Source organism: Lutra lutra, chromosome X (assembly GCF_902655055.1).
Source record: "Lutra lutra chromosome X, mLutLut1.2, whole genome shotgun sequence".
Taxonomy (NCBI): domain Eukaryota; kingdom Metazoa; phylum Chordata; class Mammalia; order Carnivora; family Mustelidae; genus Lutra; species Lutra lutra.
In genome coordinates this window covers 98,456,810-98,477,369 of record NC_062296.1, presented here as the reverse complement: position 1 = coordinate 98,477,369, position 20,560 = coordinate 98,456,810, and the positions used below count along the sequence as shown (strand labels likewise).

The window sequence follows — 20,560 nt, the reverse complement described above, 5'->3', positions numbered from 1 at the left end:
CATACAAATCCACCAACACATTCATAGGCTCTGTGCTTGCTTCCGCCACTCTCCCCCAAGCTCAGAACGACTCCACCCCCGCCAGGACAAAACTCAGCTAATGCCCCCTCCCCACAACCTTTCCATGGATGCTGCCTCCTGGATGTAAACAGGAAACATGCCTGGCCCATATCGGTCCGTGTCCTGCAGAAGCCCAGCATGACTCCCTGGGCATCTGTTGGAAGTCCACGGACATCCTTGTTTGCCTACGTGCCCGTGTTGTGTACGGGTGTAGGTGTGCATTTGCACACCTGTCATAGATACATTTGCGTATGTTGGAAGTGCTCCTGTGCATTTGCACACATGTGCCCACGTAACCACAAACACATACGAACATATGTGTTATATGTTTCCAGGCATATTTGCATGCCCGTACTAGATGTATTTATGCAAAAATATCCATGCGTGCGTAGGCGGGTGAAAACGGGCTTCTATTTGTAAGTGTGTGAGCAAAGGTATTTTTTTTTAACATATAATGTATTATTTGCCCCAGGGGGACAGGTGTGTGAATCGTCAGGCTTACACACTTCACCGCACTCACCATAGCACATACCCTCCCCAATGTTCATAACCCAACAACCCTCTCCCTACCCCCGTCCCCCCGGCAACCCTCAGTTTGTTTCCTGAGATTAAGAGTCTCTTATGGTTTGTCTCCCTCCCGATCCCGTCTTGTTTCATTTTTTCCCTTCCCTACCCCCATGCCCCCCCACCCCACCCCTCAAATTCCTCATATCAGGGAGATCGTATGATAATTGTCTTTCTCTGATTCATTTATTTCGCTCAGCTGCCTATGGCCATACCACCCTGAATGCACCCGATCTCGTCTGATTTATTTCGCTCAGCATGATACCCTCTAGTTCCATCCACGTCGTCGCAAATGGCAAGATTTCATTTCTTTTGATGGCTGCGTAGTATTCCATTGTGTATATATACCACGTCTTCTTTATCCATTCGTCTGTAGATGGACATCTAGGTTCTTTCCATAGTTTGGCTATTGTAGACATTGCTGCTATAAACATTCGGGTGCACGTGCCCCTTCAGATCATTCCATCTGTATCTTTAGGGTAAACACCCAGCAGTGCAATGAGCAAAGGTATTTGAATACGCCTCAGTGTTCCTAACCTTATGTGCTCGCGTATGTATTTATGGGTAATACACACATACCAAAGGCCATTTGTGCAGGACTCCCACAAGTTTCTGGGTCCGTGTGTATTTTGAATTTGCAAATGAATCTGTATTTGTGTCTGATGTGCATGCACACAGGCATGTCTACTTATTTGTGTGTATTTGTACACGCTTGCATTTGAGGTGTATGCCTCTCTCTGGGTAGATGTATTTGCATCTCTGTATCTGTTTGTATTGATGTGTCTTTTACGGGGACATACAGGTATATATTTGCAAATGTACATGTGCGTGCGTAGGCATTTCTATGTGTAATTCTTTGTGCTTTTCTCTATATGCAGACAGTTTTTCTGTTGGATTGCAGGATCCCTCCCTGCACACATAGGCCACAATGCATGCCCCATCACACCCATGCCCACGCAGGATGCATTTTGTGCATTCAGAGCCCCACACATCCTGCCCCCATGCAAGCTTATCACTTGTGGGGTGCTCAAGGCAAAGGAAATGTCCAGTCCAGGCTGTGGTGTTCCCAGCACTGTATAGTGTTTTGGGTTCAGGAAGGTGGTAAGTCACATTAAAGAGGTAGAAATGAAACGATAAAGAAGATGTGGTCCATATACACTATGGAGTATGATGCCTCCATCAGAAAGGATGAATACCCAACTTTTGTGTCAACATGGACGGGACTGGAGGAGATTACGCTGAGTGAAATGAGTCAAGCAGAGAGAGTCAATTATCATATGGTTTCACTTACTTGTGTAGCATAAGGAATAACACAGAGGACGTGGGGAGATGGAGAAGAGAAGTGAGTTGAGGGAAATCAGAGAGGGAGATGAACCATGACTGACTGTGGACTCTGAGAAATAAAGTGAGGGTTTTGGAGGGGAGACGGGTGAGAGGTTGGGTGAGCCTGGTGGTGGGTATTAAGGAGGGCACGTATTGCAGGGAGCACTGGGTGTGGTGCATAAACAGTGAATCTTGGAACGTTGAAAAAATAAAATAAAATGAAAAAAAAAAAAAAGAGGTAGAAATGAGAGCCCATGACTGTGGCACATAAACAATGAGTCTTGGAACATGAAAAAATAAAATAAAAAAAAAAAAAAAAAAAAAAAAAAGAGAGCCCATGACCTCTATCACACACACACCAGCTATGCTAAGTGATTTTTTTTCAACGTCCCTGAATGCCCAGCCCTCTGAAAACACGTCCAACAGATTGAAAATAGATCCCCTGAGCTTACTACTTACTATAAAACATCCCTTGTGTAGACCTACAGGGAGAAGACCAACATACATCAGGAAACAAAGCCACGTGGGTCTCACACATCCAATAAAAGGTGTATTTAAGAATATCCACAGTCACTGAACTCAGCTAACAAAACATTCCCAAAGGGCACCTCTTGGCATCCATGGGTTTAAGCGGATGTGAAGTCTGGCATTTCAAGGACAGGGAAACATTTCCCTGGTGATGCCATTTTCTTGACTATTTTATTCATCGTGAGGAAGCCAGAAAAGCAGAGCTAGAGGATGATAAGATTCCTAGTTGGAGGAACAAGGCTCCTCATGACCACTTGGCTTCTACGAGGCTGGCTGAGAGGGAACCTGAGCTCGATGCACCTGTAAACCAGTCTCCACGTGTTTTTGATACTTGCTTCCTTGGGAGAGGGACTCTGTGTTCTATCCCTTGGATCTTGACCAACTCATTAGCTTTCTGTAATGAGTACAATGTAGCAGCCATGACAAGGCTGGATGAGGAAAGACAGAGTGGCTCCCACCTCATTGCTGGGAATGCTGGGGAGAACCAGCTTCACTTAAGAAGACTGGCTGGTGCTCGTGAGACCGCCATATTGGAGAGGACTCATGGAGGTCATCTGGCCAGCCATGCAGCTGAGCCTGTGTGCTGGGCAGCACCCACTTTCCAGCAGTAAAGCAAGCCATCTGGACATCCAGCCCCACATGAGCCATCAGGTGAACAGAAGCCCAAGCTCCAACTGCACAGGACACCCAGAGCTAGACCCGCCCAAATTCCTGTGTGACCCCAAACTGCAAGCAACAGAAATGTTGATCTTTGAGCCACCAGGACTGGAGGTGGTTTGGAACACAGCAGTAGCCACTGGAATATCACAGCATGCATAAATGATCGGTTCTTGGAATATCACTGCACATGTAAATTATCAATTCCTAGAATACCAGTGCATGCTTAAATTATTAATTCCTTAGATACCAGTGCATCCCCATTTTTATCAACTCTTGGAATATTGGTGCATGCCTAAATGATCCATTCTTGGAACATCATGGCATGCATAAATCATTAGTTCCTGGAATAGTAGTACATCCCCATTACCCATTCCTGGATATCGCTGTGTGCCTAAATGATCAATTCTTGGACTATCTCTGCGTGCATAAATTATCAATTTCCACATTAGAGAGCCCCATCTCATAGGACGAATGACTGTCACTAAACTCAGCCTTCTAAGTAGCCAGATTCATTGGAAAAGACCCCACATAATGGATTAGGGGATGTGGGGCTCCACAGGGATTATTCTGAATTTTGGGGTGTTACTCTGCAGCGAGTTCCTAGTTCCGAGTTCCTAGTTCCTCACAGTAACTGTTGTGAGTTACTCCCTTCCTTCTGATGGCCTCTGGGTGCCTGGAAGTTGGTAGCAGAGAAAATGGCTAGGGGACTCTGGTCAGCCGATCCTCGGGGCAGGCGCACGGACCTTGGGGCTGAAGTGTTGGACTCATTAGTTTTTTCCAGGGTGCACATGGTCCAGTAGGCGGGAACAGGAGCTGAAGGACAACCCCAGCCACATCTCCTGAAGGCTTACAATATCCAGCTCATTGCATTTCTATTACGGATTATCTACAATAACGTACATGACAAGCTAACGTGGGGCAACGGTTGAGCTGGGGGGAAATGCCAGCATGGATCTTCGTTGGATGCAAGTTCTGGTGACAGATCATGGCACAAATTCACTGACCCGGCCTCTAAGAATGTGACAATAATGACGCTCTGGGCCAAGACCGAGTTCAAGGTTACTCCAGCAATCGTAAACAGTCTTTGGAGCACATTCTTGGCATTAACAGCATCACTGGAGAAAGTGTGCTTTTAAAGAGCAGCGAGAACATCACTGTCATGCATACAGTCGGTCACCTCTGGGAAATGTCCAATCCATTCTGGGGCTCATGGAAGCAAAGCGGGGAGTCTCGGCACCATGGAGCCCATACCCAGAGCCATCCTAATTCTAATCTAATACATGATTATGTTGCACATCGAGAAATCTCCTAGTCCATCTCTATTCTAAAGCAAAATGTCCCAGACACCTGCCTGTGCAGACCATCACTGATCTCAGATGATAATATGACAATGTTTATTGAATGTCTCTTATGTGCTCAGGAGAAAATTTTAACTGCATCCATGGACCTGCATTTGTGTTTTTCAAATATTCCTCTTACGTGAGTGTTCTGGAAGGTTGCCCCTTGATAGTGAGCATTGCTGAGACTTCCGTATCTCCCTTTGCTGGCTGAAAAGTGGGAAAAGGAACAATAAAACTATCTGCTCGTGGATCCATGTGTTTGACTGGGGAGCAAACTTGCATGTAGAACAAGATGTTGTTCTTTATGGAGCAAAACAATGAAAAGAAAAGGTATGTCCTAATCCTGGGGGAGGAGACCGAGTTGTGTGCCTTGCAGAAAACAGGAAAAGCAGAAAGGAGACAGAGAAGGGGGCACTCTCTGGCTGGTGGCACACAGCCAGATGATGGCCTCACTCTACAGTGTGAGGAACACTTTAGAAACGCCACCTTCACTTGGGGAATGATCGTTACCCTTGCCTTCAGAGCCACTGTCCTTGCCCAAGCTCTGGATTTCATTGCCTTACACAGTAGTGGCACTTACTAAAACCAAAGACGTCTGGAAGCTGGAGACCATGGTAGTCAGGAAAGGGATACAAAAATATGGGGAGAGGGGAACAGAACATTCTGGAAGGGAGCAATGAGCATTCTGATTCTGCCTGTAAAACATGAAAAGGGAAGGGGCTGTCCATATGCCTTGGAGAAGGACACTATAGGTCAATTAATGCCTCGGGTTCCAGGCAACACTAGTTGGCCATGAACCCACAAGGGCACAGGTACAGGGGTTGAGTGCTTAGGGGATAGTGAACCTACAGTCACACGTAGGCCAGTCACAATGTCTAAACTGAAGGCACAGATATGTGTGTCCAAAGTAATTCTTCAATGTCAACACAATGGGGAACACATTGGTGAAACCCATGTCCAGGCTCCGTATTCCCATTTCCAATCTGGAATAACTTTCCCCATGTTGTTGTAAAAGACAAACCGGTCGCTCTCCCCACACCCCATGATGATGGTAAGGACCCAACTGTTTACTGAGTATGTTTCTTAAACAGGTAACGGATCTTGATGGAAAAGTACCATGCACTTGGTTCCACCATATGTACAGGACATACCAAGGACACCTGAGAGCAGGTGCTTTTCAACACACAACTCTTGGAAGAAAGAGCCTATGGGTGACATGCTTCTGGGGCATCTGGGTAATTGCAAAGCCACTCTTTTCCTCACCCAACTTCCTAGAACCTCATGAAAGGCATTTAGAGGAACAAAGGTGTCCCATACAGGAGAGGCAATGCATGCCCACAGCCTTCAGCCTACTGTTCGGGCAGATCTGGGATCATGGTAAATCATGTCAAGCGGCGCTTCAACGCCCACCACCAGAAGAACATCCAACTGCCTTCTGTTCTAGGGAAACCCATCACACGGCAGAACACAGAGAGGGAGACATGATGGAAAACAAGCAGAAGGCATTGATGAGACGTGGTCTACATCCATCGGGATCCAACAGTGTATTGACGCATGCATGCGTGTTGGTGATTCACCAGCTTCCTGCTCCTGGAAGGGAGACCAGATGACGGGAGAGCCTGTTTTGCCCAGGGAACACCAAGTGCACATATAGGAAAACTGCTTAGACATCTGCCCGCCCAGAAACGGGTACCGTGTTCCTCCTCGCTCAACTGCTCTGCGGTCTTCTACGGGTGCAGACACCATCAGTACGCACCTGGCAAGAATCATTTACTTCTCTGGGTTATTTTACTTCTCAAGGGTTACCACTGCCATATTTATTTTTAGTAATTCTTGACGTTGGGAAATGCATCCATTAGAGGTACGGGAAGAAGCCCTACAAGGATAAAACATCAATTCCGTGCAGTTATTTCAAAACTATCTGTGATCAGGTGTGGGGATGGGAGACTGGATAAATGAAACTTTGATGTGAATAGACTATAAATTCTGAGCTGGCTCTGCAAGAGGTACACTATCGATTCTACTTGTGTCGGATAAATCCTCAGCTTGGATCCCGAGCTTCCAGAAAGAGGCAGTCTGGTTCTATTTTCATCGCACCAGCAAATGCAAACACCATTTCCCTTCTCAAGTACTTAACATTTACAACATCTTGATCGCTCTTATCTTTTCTTTAAAAAAAAAAAAAAAGGTTTTATTTATCTGACAGAGACAGAGCAACAGAGCACAAGAAGGGGAAGCAGCAGAGGGAGAGGGAGAAGCAGGCTCCTTACTGAGCGGGGAGCCCGATATGGGACTGGATCCCAGGACCCTGGGATCCTGACCTGAGCCAATGGCAAATGCTTGGCTGACTGAGCCATCTAGGTGCCTCAATCAGTCTTATTTTAAGAATTAAAAAATGAGAAAGAGAGAGAGAAAAGAAAAGCACAAATTCTAACTCCTCTTGGACATTGGAAGTCCCTTTGTGGAATGCAGTGGGGTTGTTTTCCAGGAAATGGGATATATGTGGTCCTGGGAACCCACATCCTTTCAACCAGTCGCCTTGGTGGGAGGAGGTAATATCACAGAGGAGGGTCTTGGGCAAATAGTTTTGGGAAATTCCGCAACCCCCCGTTGAACACCAACCATGCCATGGCTGGGGTCCTCTTCTGAGAAGACCTGTGGTTGGAACACCTGTTTGCATCTGCTGACTCCTTCAAATATCTCCAAAAGAATCTCGACTCAGAATTCCCATTGTACACAGCAAGGAGGAATACTCATGCACAAACCAAGGGGAGAGACACATGAGAAATGCCTTCTCTTCCTATAAATCAAGGTAAGCTGGGCACACTGGACTGGAGATGAATACACTTGCAATCCTGACTGCACAGCCCTTGTCACCCCACTGGGCTCAGGGCCATCTGTCCCTCTGGCCTTCCTCCCATCCTGGGTTCCATGGGATGCCACTTCAGAAGCCTGGGGCTTTCCAGGCAGATCACGTTTGAAATGGCGTCTTTTCTTTCGTTTACACTACCCTGTTGTCGTACTGCAGGTGGTACTTTCTGGGGTGGGTTGAAGAACTCGATAATTACTTGTTGAGTATCTGTCTCCTTTGCTAGAGAATGGTTTTCATGAGGTCAAGAGTGCTCATTTATGACTGTATTGTTGCTGCCTGTGAAGTACTGAGCTCACATAAGGTGGGTGTGGTGGACTGAATGATGACCGCCCCCCTCCCGCTCAAGACATCCACATCCTGAATCTCCATGTGAGAGACAGAACAATGTCCCCAGGGATGTCCAAATCCTAATCTCCATGTAGTGAACAGAATAATGTCCATGTCTCGAACCCCATGTGGCAGACAGAATAATGTCCCCACAGATATCCACACCCTGGTCTCCATGTGGGGGACAGAAGAATGTCCCTAAAACCATCCACGTCCTAATACCCACAGGGTGAAGAGAATAATGTCCCCACAGATGTCCATGTCCTGGTCCCCATAAGCAAGACAGAATAATGTCCCCACAGACATCCATGTCCTGGTCTCCATAAGTGAGACAGAATAATGTCCCCACCAACATCTATGACTTGATCCCTGGGTGGGAGACAGAACCATGTCCCCACAGACATCCACATCCTGGTCCATGTATGGCAGATGGCATCCCCAAACATGTCCACATCCCATGCCCAGTGTGGTGGACACAGTAACTTCCTAAAGATGTCCACATCGTGATCTGCAGAGCCTGTGAATATGTGTCCTTAGATGGATAAAGGGACTTTGCCAATGGGACTGGATTAGGGACATGGTGCTGAGGATCGTTCTGGAAGACCCCAGTGGTCCAGGGTCACCACGTGTCCTCACAAGAGGGAGACAGGAGGCTCAGAGTCAGAGAAGGTATGTGTGGACAGAAGCAAACATCACAGAGAGACAGAGGGAGCTGCTGATGCTACTCCAGTAGGGGTGGGAAGCAGCCAGGAGCCAAGGAAGGCTGACAGCCTCTAGAAGCTAGAAAAGGCAAGTCAATGCAAGAGAAATCAAGGATATTTCAAGGAGAATCAAGGGATTTTCCATTAGGGCTCAGGTTTTCCATAGTGCGCGAGTTGTGTCTCCATGTGTCTGGGGCAGGGAGAAGCCATGGTAGGTCTTGAGCACAGAGGAAGGTGTGTGGGGAGCAAAGTCTGGGGGGGATGTGAAGCCAACGTATGGATGGGATTCCCTAGAGGGAAAACAGACATGGCGTACAGAGGGTCCAACCTCCCTGGGTCCACCTTCAAACTGTGTCCCGGTCTCCAGAGAAATGTTAGACAAGCCAGGCATGCTTGGTTTACCGTCTGCAGAGAAGAAAAGGGACCACGGTAGGACCACTGGGGTCATCTTGAAAGTGAACATCAGAGAGTGAATCATGGGGCATCTGCTGATGACCCCTGTCATGCATGGACAGGTCTATAAAATCTCACAAATTCTGGACAAGCACACCATGGTGGTTTCATCCTGCTGCTGACCAATTGCTCCAGGATGACAAGCTCTAGTCCCTAATTGCTGAGGGTGTTACGTGGATTGAGGAAAGAAGATGTGCACTTGGACTGGATCCCCCACAGTCCTGCCAGCTCGTGTCAACATGGGGCAATCCATAATATTCTAATTCTCGACATTTATAATAGTGAGGAATGCCCCGACCAAGGACGCTCCCACCAGCGCCAAGACGAAGGGAACCCAAATCACTAATTTCTGCAAATAAATTAAAGGTGCGCCCATTTCGGGAAACCTTGGAAACTATCAAGAAAGGTCCATGAGGAAAGGAAAATTAAAATCATCCTGAGCCTTCCAATGAGCACTACCAGCACTAATAACACACACGTAGTGTGGTTTCCAGGCTAAGTAGGTGGAACTAGTGTTAGTTGTCACTTTGTCCAGCACCTGCATGTCACAGGTCTATGTGTATGTATCTTTATCTTTAAACAGGTCACGGGCGTCGGACCCTCTACGTTATAGATGCTACATCTTTCCGTTCGCTGAGAATTTCCAAACAGGTGCACTGGGCAGAAGCATGCCTATCTGCACCCCCTTCCTGTCTACCAACCCCACGGATATGACAGAAACCATTAAAATGCGTGAAGACAAAGAGAAAGAAGACAAAGGGACAGCAATCGAATCCCGGAAGCCAGAATCAGATGGACTAGTATGGTGTAGCCTTACTATGTGGACTTATGCTCCCTCTTCCCTGCAGATTATGTCCCTATCGTCATTCTCGTGATTTCTTAATAGGGTACCTTCCCTGGCAAAAGGACTTTGGAGAAGAGAGTCAATTAAGTCTCTTTAGTTGGGGAAATTCACCTGGATTATCCATGTGCGCTCGGCAGAATCACAGGGGTCCAATGGTAAGGTTCTCCCTGCCGTGCAACAGATGAATAATTTAGCAAATGTTTTATGTATTTTGGAAAGAAGGTGTTGTGGTTTGACTGATGGCTATGCTTCTCACCCTATTAATACTACCATTTATTCCTTCTACACACGACCAGCTGGTCTCCAAGTCTCAAAGCAATGTGTAACGTTCTACCAACACCAGTGTTTCTCGGCCATACTTCTGACCATTCCCGTGTTCTACATGGATTCAGTCCAGACACGTTCATGGCACTGCCTCCTCACTGTGGAGGGTTTGGATGAACCTCTACAACATCTCTTGAGTGTAGCAGGGGAAGAGAGGAATGTCTTGGGCACCAAGATGGGTCCTAGATGCCCTTAAGAGCTGAGCGTGGCTGAAAGAAGGAATCGAGGTCAAGGTTGCTTGGTGTTGAAGATGGACAGGAGGGCACGGTGAAGGCAGGGGAAGAGGAGATGTGGACTCCACATGTCCATTTGATGGGTACTGGCCGCAGGGAAGAAGTCAAGAGACAGTTGGGCGTAGAGCCCACATACTGATGACCTCCATGGGGACGTGCTGAGGACTTAATATGGTCACAGTTGTGAAAATGCCCAACCAAATACACATTCATGACATACCTTACTTACTAGCTCACATGAGCCAGTGAAAATATGGACTTCATACAACGTATTATCAGGCTTACCATCATTTCAATTTGATTATACCCCTGACAAAAGCCATACACAGCAGTGAAGCCAAGCCTCGGTGACCACAGCACATGGACTCCCGAATTTCCATGGAAATCCTGATTTCCCAAAGAACGTCCATCCCGGGACAGCTGGTGTGCATGTCTGCATCAGAGTTCAGCTCTGGATTTCCCCAGGACTCACCGTTGTTGACTAGGACGTGGAGAGGGATTTCCTTCTTCTTAAACATCTGCACAAACTGCCGGATGGACTTCAGAGACGCCAGATCGCAATATAAAAACTCCACTGCGAAAGGACAGAAACACCGGATTATCTTCCAACCGAATACAGAAGCTACAACGGTTTCTAAGTAAGTTAAGTTCCATCCCACTAGGAGAGGGACACCGGATTTTAAAGACGAGGGTACCATGTAGGAAGCACACCCTAAGAAGACACTAGGTGAGTCATGCCCTTGATGATACCCTCTCTTTGAGTGTGGATGGGACCTGTGACTTGCTTCTTGTCAACAGAGTAAGGCAAAAAATGGAATGTCAGTTCTTTGAGTAGGCTCCATTATATGGCAAGGATGATGGGACATCACTCCCAGGACTGCATTTCCTTAGGTAAATCCCCTCTTGGTAAGGCGGGCTGGAGAGAACTTTTCCTGCTGGCTTTAACAGAGTAAGCCGCCATGTTGCGAGAGGCCATGGGTCAAGATCCTTCCAGTGGCTCTGGGGAGCTGAGAGCAGCCCCTGGCCAAAATCAGCAGGAAGGTCAGAGCCTCAGACCTACAACCTCAAGGAGCTTCATTCATCAAACAAACAACTGAATGAGTTTGGAAAGGCATTCTGAGCTCCAGAGGGGAACTCAGAGCACCAACTGTTTGCAGCTGACATCAGTCCGCTGGGTCAACCTCTGGCATGACGGTCTTTGTACGGGGACATCACTTTGGGTCTCTGGGACCAGCTCTTGGGAACATGCTCACTTGGATGTGGGTTGCAAGACCCCAGAACAGAGGGGAACGCAGCTCCCGTGCCCAAGAACCAGCAGCACACAGCCCGGGTGCGAGACATGTCTTCACGGTTTTGTTGTTTTGTGCTTCTCGTAAAGCACTTCAAATATCACAACAAGGAGGGAGGGACGCCTGGGTGGCTCAGTCAGGTAAGCATTCCACTCGGTTTTGAGCCTTGTGGGGCTCGGCACTCAGAAGGGAGCCTGCCTGAGACTCTGTGTCTCCCTCCCTTTCCCTCTGCCACTCCCCTCCTCCTGCTTGGTTGCTCTCCCCCCTCCAAAATAAATAAATAAGTAAAACAGTAATCACAACACAGGAGAGCCAGCCACATGCCCTAGGTTGGGAGGGTACATATTTTGGAACATGTATATTTGCTTCCCTCACTTGGAAGGGACATTTTAAGATAATCTACAGTCCCCAGCTTCTTCCGTGTGAAGAACAAAGCTGGTATGTGCCAAGTTGCATGACCACTGAGAATGAGGAAGGACCCGTTTTCAATATTGTCTCTAAAGAAATACAGTGGGAGTTGGGGAGGGCAGGTTTCTGGATCAAAGCCCCTCCAAGTGAGATCTACAGATGGGTTCCATCCTGGGAAGTGTTTGTTACCAGTCTGCCGTAAGACACAGCCCAACATTGAGAACAGTGTTTAGAAAATTTAAAAAAAAAAATCGAGAGTCATTTTATGTTTGCTGAATCCAATGATTTAAAAAAAGCAAAATTGGAGGCTCTGTTTTGCGTGTTTTTAAATTTTATTTTTCTAGTAATTCATGTCTGCCCCATCTACATCGGTATCAATCTGTGACAGATTTGGGAAAGGGGTTTTGCCGCAGATGGTTTGGAAGCGTTGCTCTAGAACATAGTGCCATCTGGATAGGCATTCCTGAGACACCATTCAAATTCTCCCCCAACATATTCATGAGGATGTAATTTTTTTTTTTTTAAAGGGGGAAATCTACACTACTTCCAGTAACGAGAATGGATGATAACAGGGTTGGTAGACACACAAGCTCAGCTTCCAGGATGAGAGCAATGTTGCTGCATCTTTGTAAAGTCAGAAGATAATTTTTCTTTGATCGCTGGAGGAAAGGGTTCCTAACCAGCCAGAAACCAGAGAGCCACCTTTCCACCTTGAGATCACTACCTTGTGAGGCAGCCGAAGGGCTTGGCTCCATGGCTGCCATCAACACCTGCTTTCCGACCTTAATTCAGGAACTACTCCGCTCCCACTGTGAGTGCTACAGGATATCACTGGCAGGAAGGAGAAGGCTCGCATGGTGGAAGGGGCTGATACCGCATAGGGAATCTGAGCCCATAAATCAAGTCCCACCATTGGGGAGGACAGAGTGGTCACTGCAAACTACAACTCATCACAGGGTCCATCCATGATAATGGGAACATACAAGACAAGTTGCAGAGCATGGGTACCACCCCTGTTGAGCAGAAGCACCAAGGCTGATCTCACACAAGACAAAGGAAGTCACATTTCTTAGGAGCTCAGCTGGCACACCTACCTAAAATCTGCATTTTTCCACCACCCAAGCCCCACAATGTGCATTGGGAAACAGGGTGAGGGTCATTGATCCAGCAGGGCACATGGGAGCTGGAGGTGGGAGAAGGAGACACAGGTGGCGTTTGCCATTCTACCTGGAATGCCATCAATGGTACCTCCCACTTGTGTTTGAATAATTACAGAAATGGAAGACTTCCCCGTACCTCTCAGAGGCAAGAAATACCATATCTGTGAAACATGACTGGAAAAATGTGAGGTATACCAGTCGTCCATGTAGACAGAATGGAAGACCCAGGAAGGAGGCATGAGCCCTGAGACACTGGTCCTGATTCAAAACCAATATGGCGGCCTCCCACTGGTGGCGGCCGGTGAGGGGGGAGGTGAATTCTTCTATATGTTGATTATAATTTTAAAAAGTGAGGATTCGGGATTAAAAAGGCCAAAAGTTACCAAACAAGAAAACACAATGGGGAGGTTGACCTCATTCGTACAAAGCAGGGATAACTCACGACTAAAACATGAATGGGACACAAGGACTTAATGCTTGACCAATATGATGTCCTCTGGTAACCCTAACCCTAACCCTGTGCCTTTTCCCAACACATCTTCTTCACAGCTATCCAGCTGCATTTCTCAAGAATTCTTGCATATGCAGGGAGAGACACCAAGAATCCCAATTCTTACAAGAGGATTAGCGTGGGTCCATCTTGGAGCGTCTGACAGACCGACAGAGAAGAAGAGGAACAAGGACCCAGAGAAGGCCGAGATTAGGACACTTGACAACGGTGAAGAATGCAAATTTACAAAACAGGGACGGGTCTTTTGTAATGAGGAAGATTTTATAATTATGGGTTCCTAATTCTCTCTATATTAATATGTGAAGTTGATAACAAAAAGATGAAAATTTCAGGGACAGGAATACTTTTCTGTGAAAAGACCGATTATCATAGCCTAATCAAGGCAATTAGGAGTAATCGGACCGAGGAAAATGACAGCAATAGAAAAATGCAAAAGAAAAGGCATCCGGGAAAGAGGGGAGGGTGGCTGCCGGTGTTTCGGCAAATTCTTTTATACTTTGCAAGCACAGACAATCGCACCTCTACCGACTGACTCCAGGCAGAGGCACGGAAGCGCGCAGTTGTTTCGTTTGATGACGTTTGCGTTGTCGTCACAGAAAAATCTGCAAAGACGCAACACCAGAAGGGAAGGACTCGGAATCTGGGAAGCACCTGACCCCGCGGGTAACCTCTGCACCCAGAGATGAAAAAGTCGCAAACACAAATGTAAATTAAAAACCCTTGGGGATGATCAAAAGTGAGTGCGTCTAACAGGACGGGAAAAAAGCAGAAGATCATTTCCGAAGAGGATTCCCGGCAGGAAAAACCTAGAACTGCCCGTAACCGCTCCCCCTCGCGATGGAATGGGGGTGACTTTGGGAAGAGCACGCCCCCTGAAAGGCGGAGAGGCACTGTTTGCGGGGGAAGGAGTGTCACCAGGAGGACATGAGAGCTCTCAACCCTGTCCCAACAGCAAACACGTCTGTCTCCTGTGTCCAGGGTCGGCCGGTGCTAGGAAACTCTGTCCTGCTCCCTGGTGGGGAACAGAAACTCTGTCTTCAAACGGGGCATGGGGCGCGCCTGTGCCTGTATGCGGCGGGGGGGCAGCCAGAGCCGTCCTGGGACCCAACACCGCATTCGGGGGGCTGCCAGCTGCTGGACCCGCTTCGGGCAAACCCCAGGGCAGGGGTGGGGGGCAGTTGTCGGAGGAATGGGGACCCACAAAGTGCGGGGGTCTGCCCAGGAGGAGGACAGTGTCCTGAGCACTCCCTGACCCTCCCACGTTGCTGTGTTTCTCTGAAGAAAGAGTACGTTGAAGCAGATAGGCGGCGGATGTCTAGGCTCATACTGTCCTCGTCTGCTGAGACCTGAAATCCGGGCTTCTAGGTCTGCAGCACACGCAAGCCTATCCCCGAAAGTGTCTGTGACGGGGCGTGGGGACAGCGCTGCGCAAGAGATGGAGAGACCAAGGCAGAGACAGGAGATAGGGAGAGACCACTCAGAGGGACAGAGACAGAGAGATACAGAGACCAGTGCAGAGAGACAGTCAGAGATAGACAGAGACACAGGGAGACAGAGAGATAGAACAGAGATAATCAGCAAGAGACAGACACAGAGACACAGGGAGACAAACAGACGGATAGAGGGAGACAGAGACAGGCACAGAGAGGAAGAAAGAGACAAAGGGAAACAGAGACAGAGGCAGAGATAGAGGGAGACAGAGAGAGACAGAAGGACAGACACAGAGACACAGAGACAGGGAAACAGAGAGAGAGAGACACAGACATAAAGGGAGACAGAGATAGAGAGAGACAGTCAGAAAGAGATAGACCCAGAGATAGAGATAGAGGCAGAAACAGATAAAGAGAGAGACAGAGAGACAGATAGGGATAGACAGAGAGGAAGACAGGAGACAACAAAAGAAAGACCATAAGAGAGAGACAGACACAGACACAGATAGACACAGATGCACAGAGACAGAGAGATAGAGACAGTCACAGACAGAGACAAAGAAACAGAGAAAGGCAGACAGCCAGAGAGGCAGAGCCTCCCTGGCAGGGAGGGAGCAAAGTGAATGAAGGAAGGAGCGTTTTCACATCCCTCTGCTGGCTCTGAGGCCCCACTGCCAGGGCTGAATGCTGGGGCTGTATTTCCAGGGGGGGTGTGCAGGGAGGCAAGGTCCCCAGAGAAGCAGGCTGTGCTGACACCATCCCGGCAGAGAACGGTGTCAGGCCTCAGGCACCCGTCTGGAGCAAGGCTCATGCCGTTATCCAGATGCCCGTCCCAGAGCCCAGGACCCTTTGAGGCACTGGGGTCCCACATGCCTCTCCCACACAGCAGCTCAGACAGTATGTGTCTCTACACGGCACACCGCACTCCCTCTCTTTCCGACACATGGGTGCATGGTACTGTTCAAAGTGTCCTGTCTGGGCAGTCCTCTACAAAGACCCAAGCATCACAACCCAGCCTTACAGGCGGCATCCAGGGCCCTGCGCTGGGTGGCTCAAGCGTTACAACTCTTCGTCCTCTCAGGGACTCAGTGGCCACAGCCAGGCAGGTCGTCCTCACCCACCTGCCCAGCCTTTTGCATTCAAGATGCCCATTCCTCAACCAAACACGTCTTACACATCAGATGTTGTCTTAGAACCAGCTTGAAAGGCTGATCTGTTGACCTTCTGTGCCCATTTGAGTGCTGGCTTGTCCTCACCAAGCGAAAATCCTCCTTGGAGAGTCACCCTTACAGACAGAAACTGTCCATGCACACGCATATGTGCCCACGCCACCTCCACGGAAACCTATTTTTCCTGGTGTCCCTGCCCAGTGTCCTCTCTCTAGAGATACCTGGCCCAGCCATCCAGCACTGTAATGCTCTACAGATTCGAGCCCAAGCTGCTCATGGCAACAGCCACCACCCAAAAAAGGCAACAACTACAACCCAAGTCATGAGGTTTGGTATGCGTTCTTGTCGAAAGGCGTGGACTTTTCAGATCACAGAGTAGGAAGACAGTTGCGACGCCCACATTTATGAAGAACGTGGGAATTGACAAAACACACCTGATCTGCCCCAAGACAAACAGCAGGTGGCCCCCAAAGTGCTTTCAACATAAAGAGAAAAGAGCAGCTTGGAACCAACATAGAGATAAGCCGATGAGGAAGCACTCCGCGTGTTGCATGGAAACGGGGGTTTCTAAAGAGTTTGGAAACAATTCCTGCTCCAAGGAGGGGAACCACCCTCCTGCAGATCTAATTTGCCTTATGCCCTACCCGCAGGGCTGCCCCAGCCCTGATGCTCATGGGTTGCTCATTAATGCGGGTGTAGTGAGGATGCTGCACGTGGCTGAGGTATTAGACCATCACAAGGACGTCAGCAAGGGCTTCGTGCCTGCTGGTCAGCACCGCATGCCTCTTAAAACTTAATTCCTAGGGAGTTCCCTGCTCAGATCCCATGGCAGTGTCTACACAACCAACCATAGGGGAAATGCAAATTGAAATCCCAAGGGGAGGTAACCTCACACCGGTTAGCATGCCCATCACCAAAAGAAAACAGGTGATGGGTTTTGGTGACCATGGTGGGCACTGTGGGTGGGAATGCAAACTGGGGAAGCCCCTGTGGAAAACACCATGGAGGTTCTTCACAGAGTTGGAAACACAACTGCCATGAGATCCAGCAACTCCATGTCTGGGTACAAGAGAATGAAAGCAGGAGAGTAAAGAGATATGCTTCCTGACGCCTTCTTCACAACAGTCAAGACCTGGAAGCAACCCGAGCTCCCATCGATGGATGGGTGGATAAAAAAGATGTGGTCCATCCACACAATGGAAGACGACTCAGCCTTGACACAGAAGGAGATCCTGCCATTTGTCACAACATGGATAGACCTTGAGGACATGATGCTCCGTATGAGAATTCAGGCAGAGGAAGACAGATACCACGTGATCTCACTTACATGTGCCATCTAAAAACGTGGAACCCACGGAAACTCAAAATGGCAGACACCGGGGGTTTTAGGGACGGGGATGGGGAGATGTTGGTCAAAGGGTATGACGTTCCAGCTGCAGGTCCTCAGCACGGTGATGAGAGTTAACAGCACTGAATTAAATACGGGAATTTACTGCGTGGAGATCACAAGTGTGTTGACTGCACACACAACGTGGGAGCTCCGTGAGATGTTGTATTAATTAAATGGAATACGGTGATCATTTCAAAATGTACGGGTACAATAAATTATCATGCCATATACCTTTAAAAAATCACCTTGGAGGACCTAAAATACACAGGTACCTCCACGAATACTTCAGTCATTAAAAAAAAAAAAATCAAATGCTTCAAGGAAATTGCTTGGTGGCCAGAAATGGCGGAAAACAGGACCCTAATAAATGCCCTCCTGTGCCTATGTAACCAGCATGCTACGTGATGATATGGGTCAGTCAGAGGTGCTAAGAAAGCAGGTAGAAAAAGGACAAGCATCAGCCACGTGGGGTGCACAGTGAAACAATAGTACCTAATCAGGTTTTTAGGACATGAAGAGAACTGCTCTCTACGGCGTCTGACCTCCTCAGAGGCTCTCAGGCTCCCCCTCCTTGCTCGCTGCTGAGAAGGGAGTATAGTTACTTGGGTGTAGACCTCAGATGTACAGCTAGAACCCAGGGAGTATAGATGCACATCTGCATATAGGACCGTCCTCCCTCTGGGCAGGACTCAGGGCTCGGGGAACCAGCTGGAGCAGCTAGCTACGCCGCGTAACAACACATCCCACATGTAGTGGCTTGAAATGACTCCCACTTATTATGTCCCAGTTCTTTAAACGGGAAGTCTGGGTCAGGGAGCACCAGGTCAGACGGGTTGGGGTCTCAGCTATGGCTTGAGGTCCTGTTCCAATCTCATTTGGGTTGTAGGTGAAATTCAGTTCCTTGAACTTATAGGACTGGGGTCCGGTTTCCTTTCTCCTCCCTTCCTCCTTCCCTTCCTTCCTCCTTCCCTCCTTCCCTTCCCCTCTTAAACAAGCTCCCCTAAAAATATCCAGACTCTGATAATCTCTAAATGAATTGGTTACATTATTAATCAGGTCTTCAGACACAGAGGACATAATGAAACATACTAAATAGGTCAGATTTTTAAAAAATTGGGGGGCACTATGGAGAACTCCAGAATTTACCCCCTCTGTAAATATTTCCTCTGGCTTATCATGGTCACACTTTAGGAAAATTTTTGGACTTATTTCCTAAGAACCGAAATAGAGAACCCATGTCCATAACAGGTCTTCGGTTTTTGCTTGTTTTTATGTTACCTAGGAACAGGAGATCATTTTGTTTTGTTTTTGTTTTGCTTCTTATTTTGGGCTGTCCTCTCTCCGCCGACTTGCAGACAAACAAGGCGTGATGGTGGCTGGTGCTCTGCGTTTACTTTATGAATATTTCATGAAGGAGGTTGTGTACAGTGAGGACTGCCTCCCTAATCATTGTCCCTGAAGCTGTTCTGCATCCCATCGAGGGGAAGATGAAAACATCCCAGTATTATGTGTCCCTCTTGGAAATGATGGCGCTTCTCATCCCGAGCCAAACGCCTTGCCCTGCGTCCTTCAGCAGCACCCCCGGGGGCCAAAGGATCGGATCTGGGAATGAGGTCCCAGCATCTGCACGGTAATGACTGTCATTTCGTTGGGGTGCCACATCGATTTTCCGCATCATTTCCCCGTCGTGCTCGTAAAGCACACATTAAGACTTGGCAGACCCACTTCATCAACGCTGTTAAACCTTCCTGAAGAACACGCGCCATCGAGACACAGAACACGTTGTGTTTTTTCTTCCAAAGGACCGCAGCGTTGCCCAACGGTGGACGCCTTTTGTGCAGGGGACCGGCTTTTACTTGTTTCCTTTTTCTCCCAGGAAACTCTTTCCTTCTGCATCACACGGCTGAGACATGCCTGCAGAGGACGGCGAAGTCCGGCCAGGGTGCTGGGAATGATGCCCGCTTCGTGGGAAAAAACGCGAAAGACGTTAATTGCCATGAAGAACACAGACACTGGGGTGAAAGAGATGCCACTGCACAACACTTTGGGGTGAATGCATGTCCTCAAAGGACCCGGGAGAAATGCAGGGATGCTTTATTTTATTTATTCTTTTAAGATTTTATTTATTTATTTGACAGAGATCACAAGCAGGCAGAGAGACAGGCACAGAGAGAGAGGGAAGCAGGCTCCCCACTGAGCAGAGAGCCCGATGCGGGACTCGATTCCAGAACCCTGAGATCATGACCTGAGCCGAAGGCAGAGGCTTAACCCACTGAGCCACCCAGGCGCCCAGGGATGCTTTATTAATGCTCTCAGATTCATGCAGCTGTAAGACCACGTGTCAATTGAGAAAATCGGGCAATCCAAACCCTTTCTAAGAGTAGTGTCACAGACATCTGCCAAACCAGAGGCTACCTGTACATATTATTATGTATGCAACGTAGGATTTTTTGTTAAATGTTATTTACTTATTTGAGAGAGAGAGCAGGTTGAGTGCGGAAAGGAGCAGAGGGGGAGGGACAGGGACAAGTAGATTCCATGCTGAGTGCATGACCTGAGCCAAAACCAAGAGTTGGATGCTCAACCGACAGAGCCACCCAGACGCCCCAAATACAGAAATTACCTATATTATATTTACATACATATATTTGCCTATTATATTTATTGTGGTATATATTATGTTATAGATTATATAAATATCATAAAGTAAATAGGATATAATGTGATACAAATATATAATATGTATTATATATACCATTTAATACATGCTACATAGTAACAATGTATATTATTATGTCTCTATACAATACAAATACATAAAGTATATAATATATAAGGTACATATCCACATACATACTTTCAGAAATCTTTCAAATAGGAAAAAAAATTATCAGTACATTCAAATAACTGCATGATTGGCTTCAAAAGAGCCTTTAGCTTGAGATGCCAGAAATGTTAAAGTCTGGCCAAATGA

General features: G+C 47.7%; 1 protein-coding gene across 1 annotated transcript in view; it reads right to left on the bottom strand.

The window, feature by feature from the left end:
• The window catches only part of DHRSX (dehydrogenase/reductase X-linked), a 145,222-nt gene that overhangs the window by 24,111 nt on the left and 100,551 nt on the right, over window positions 1-20,560 (bottom strand). The window contains exon 4 of the mRNA XM_047716910.1: window positions 10,702-10,803. Coding sequence (XP_047572866.1) covers window positions 10,702-10,803 — 102 coding nt within the window. The remainder of the gene's footprint in view (window positions 1-10,701; window positions 10,804-20,560) is intronic.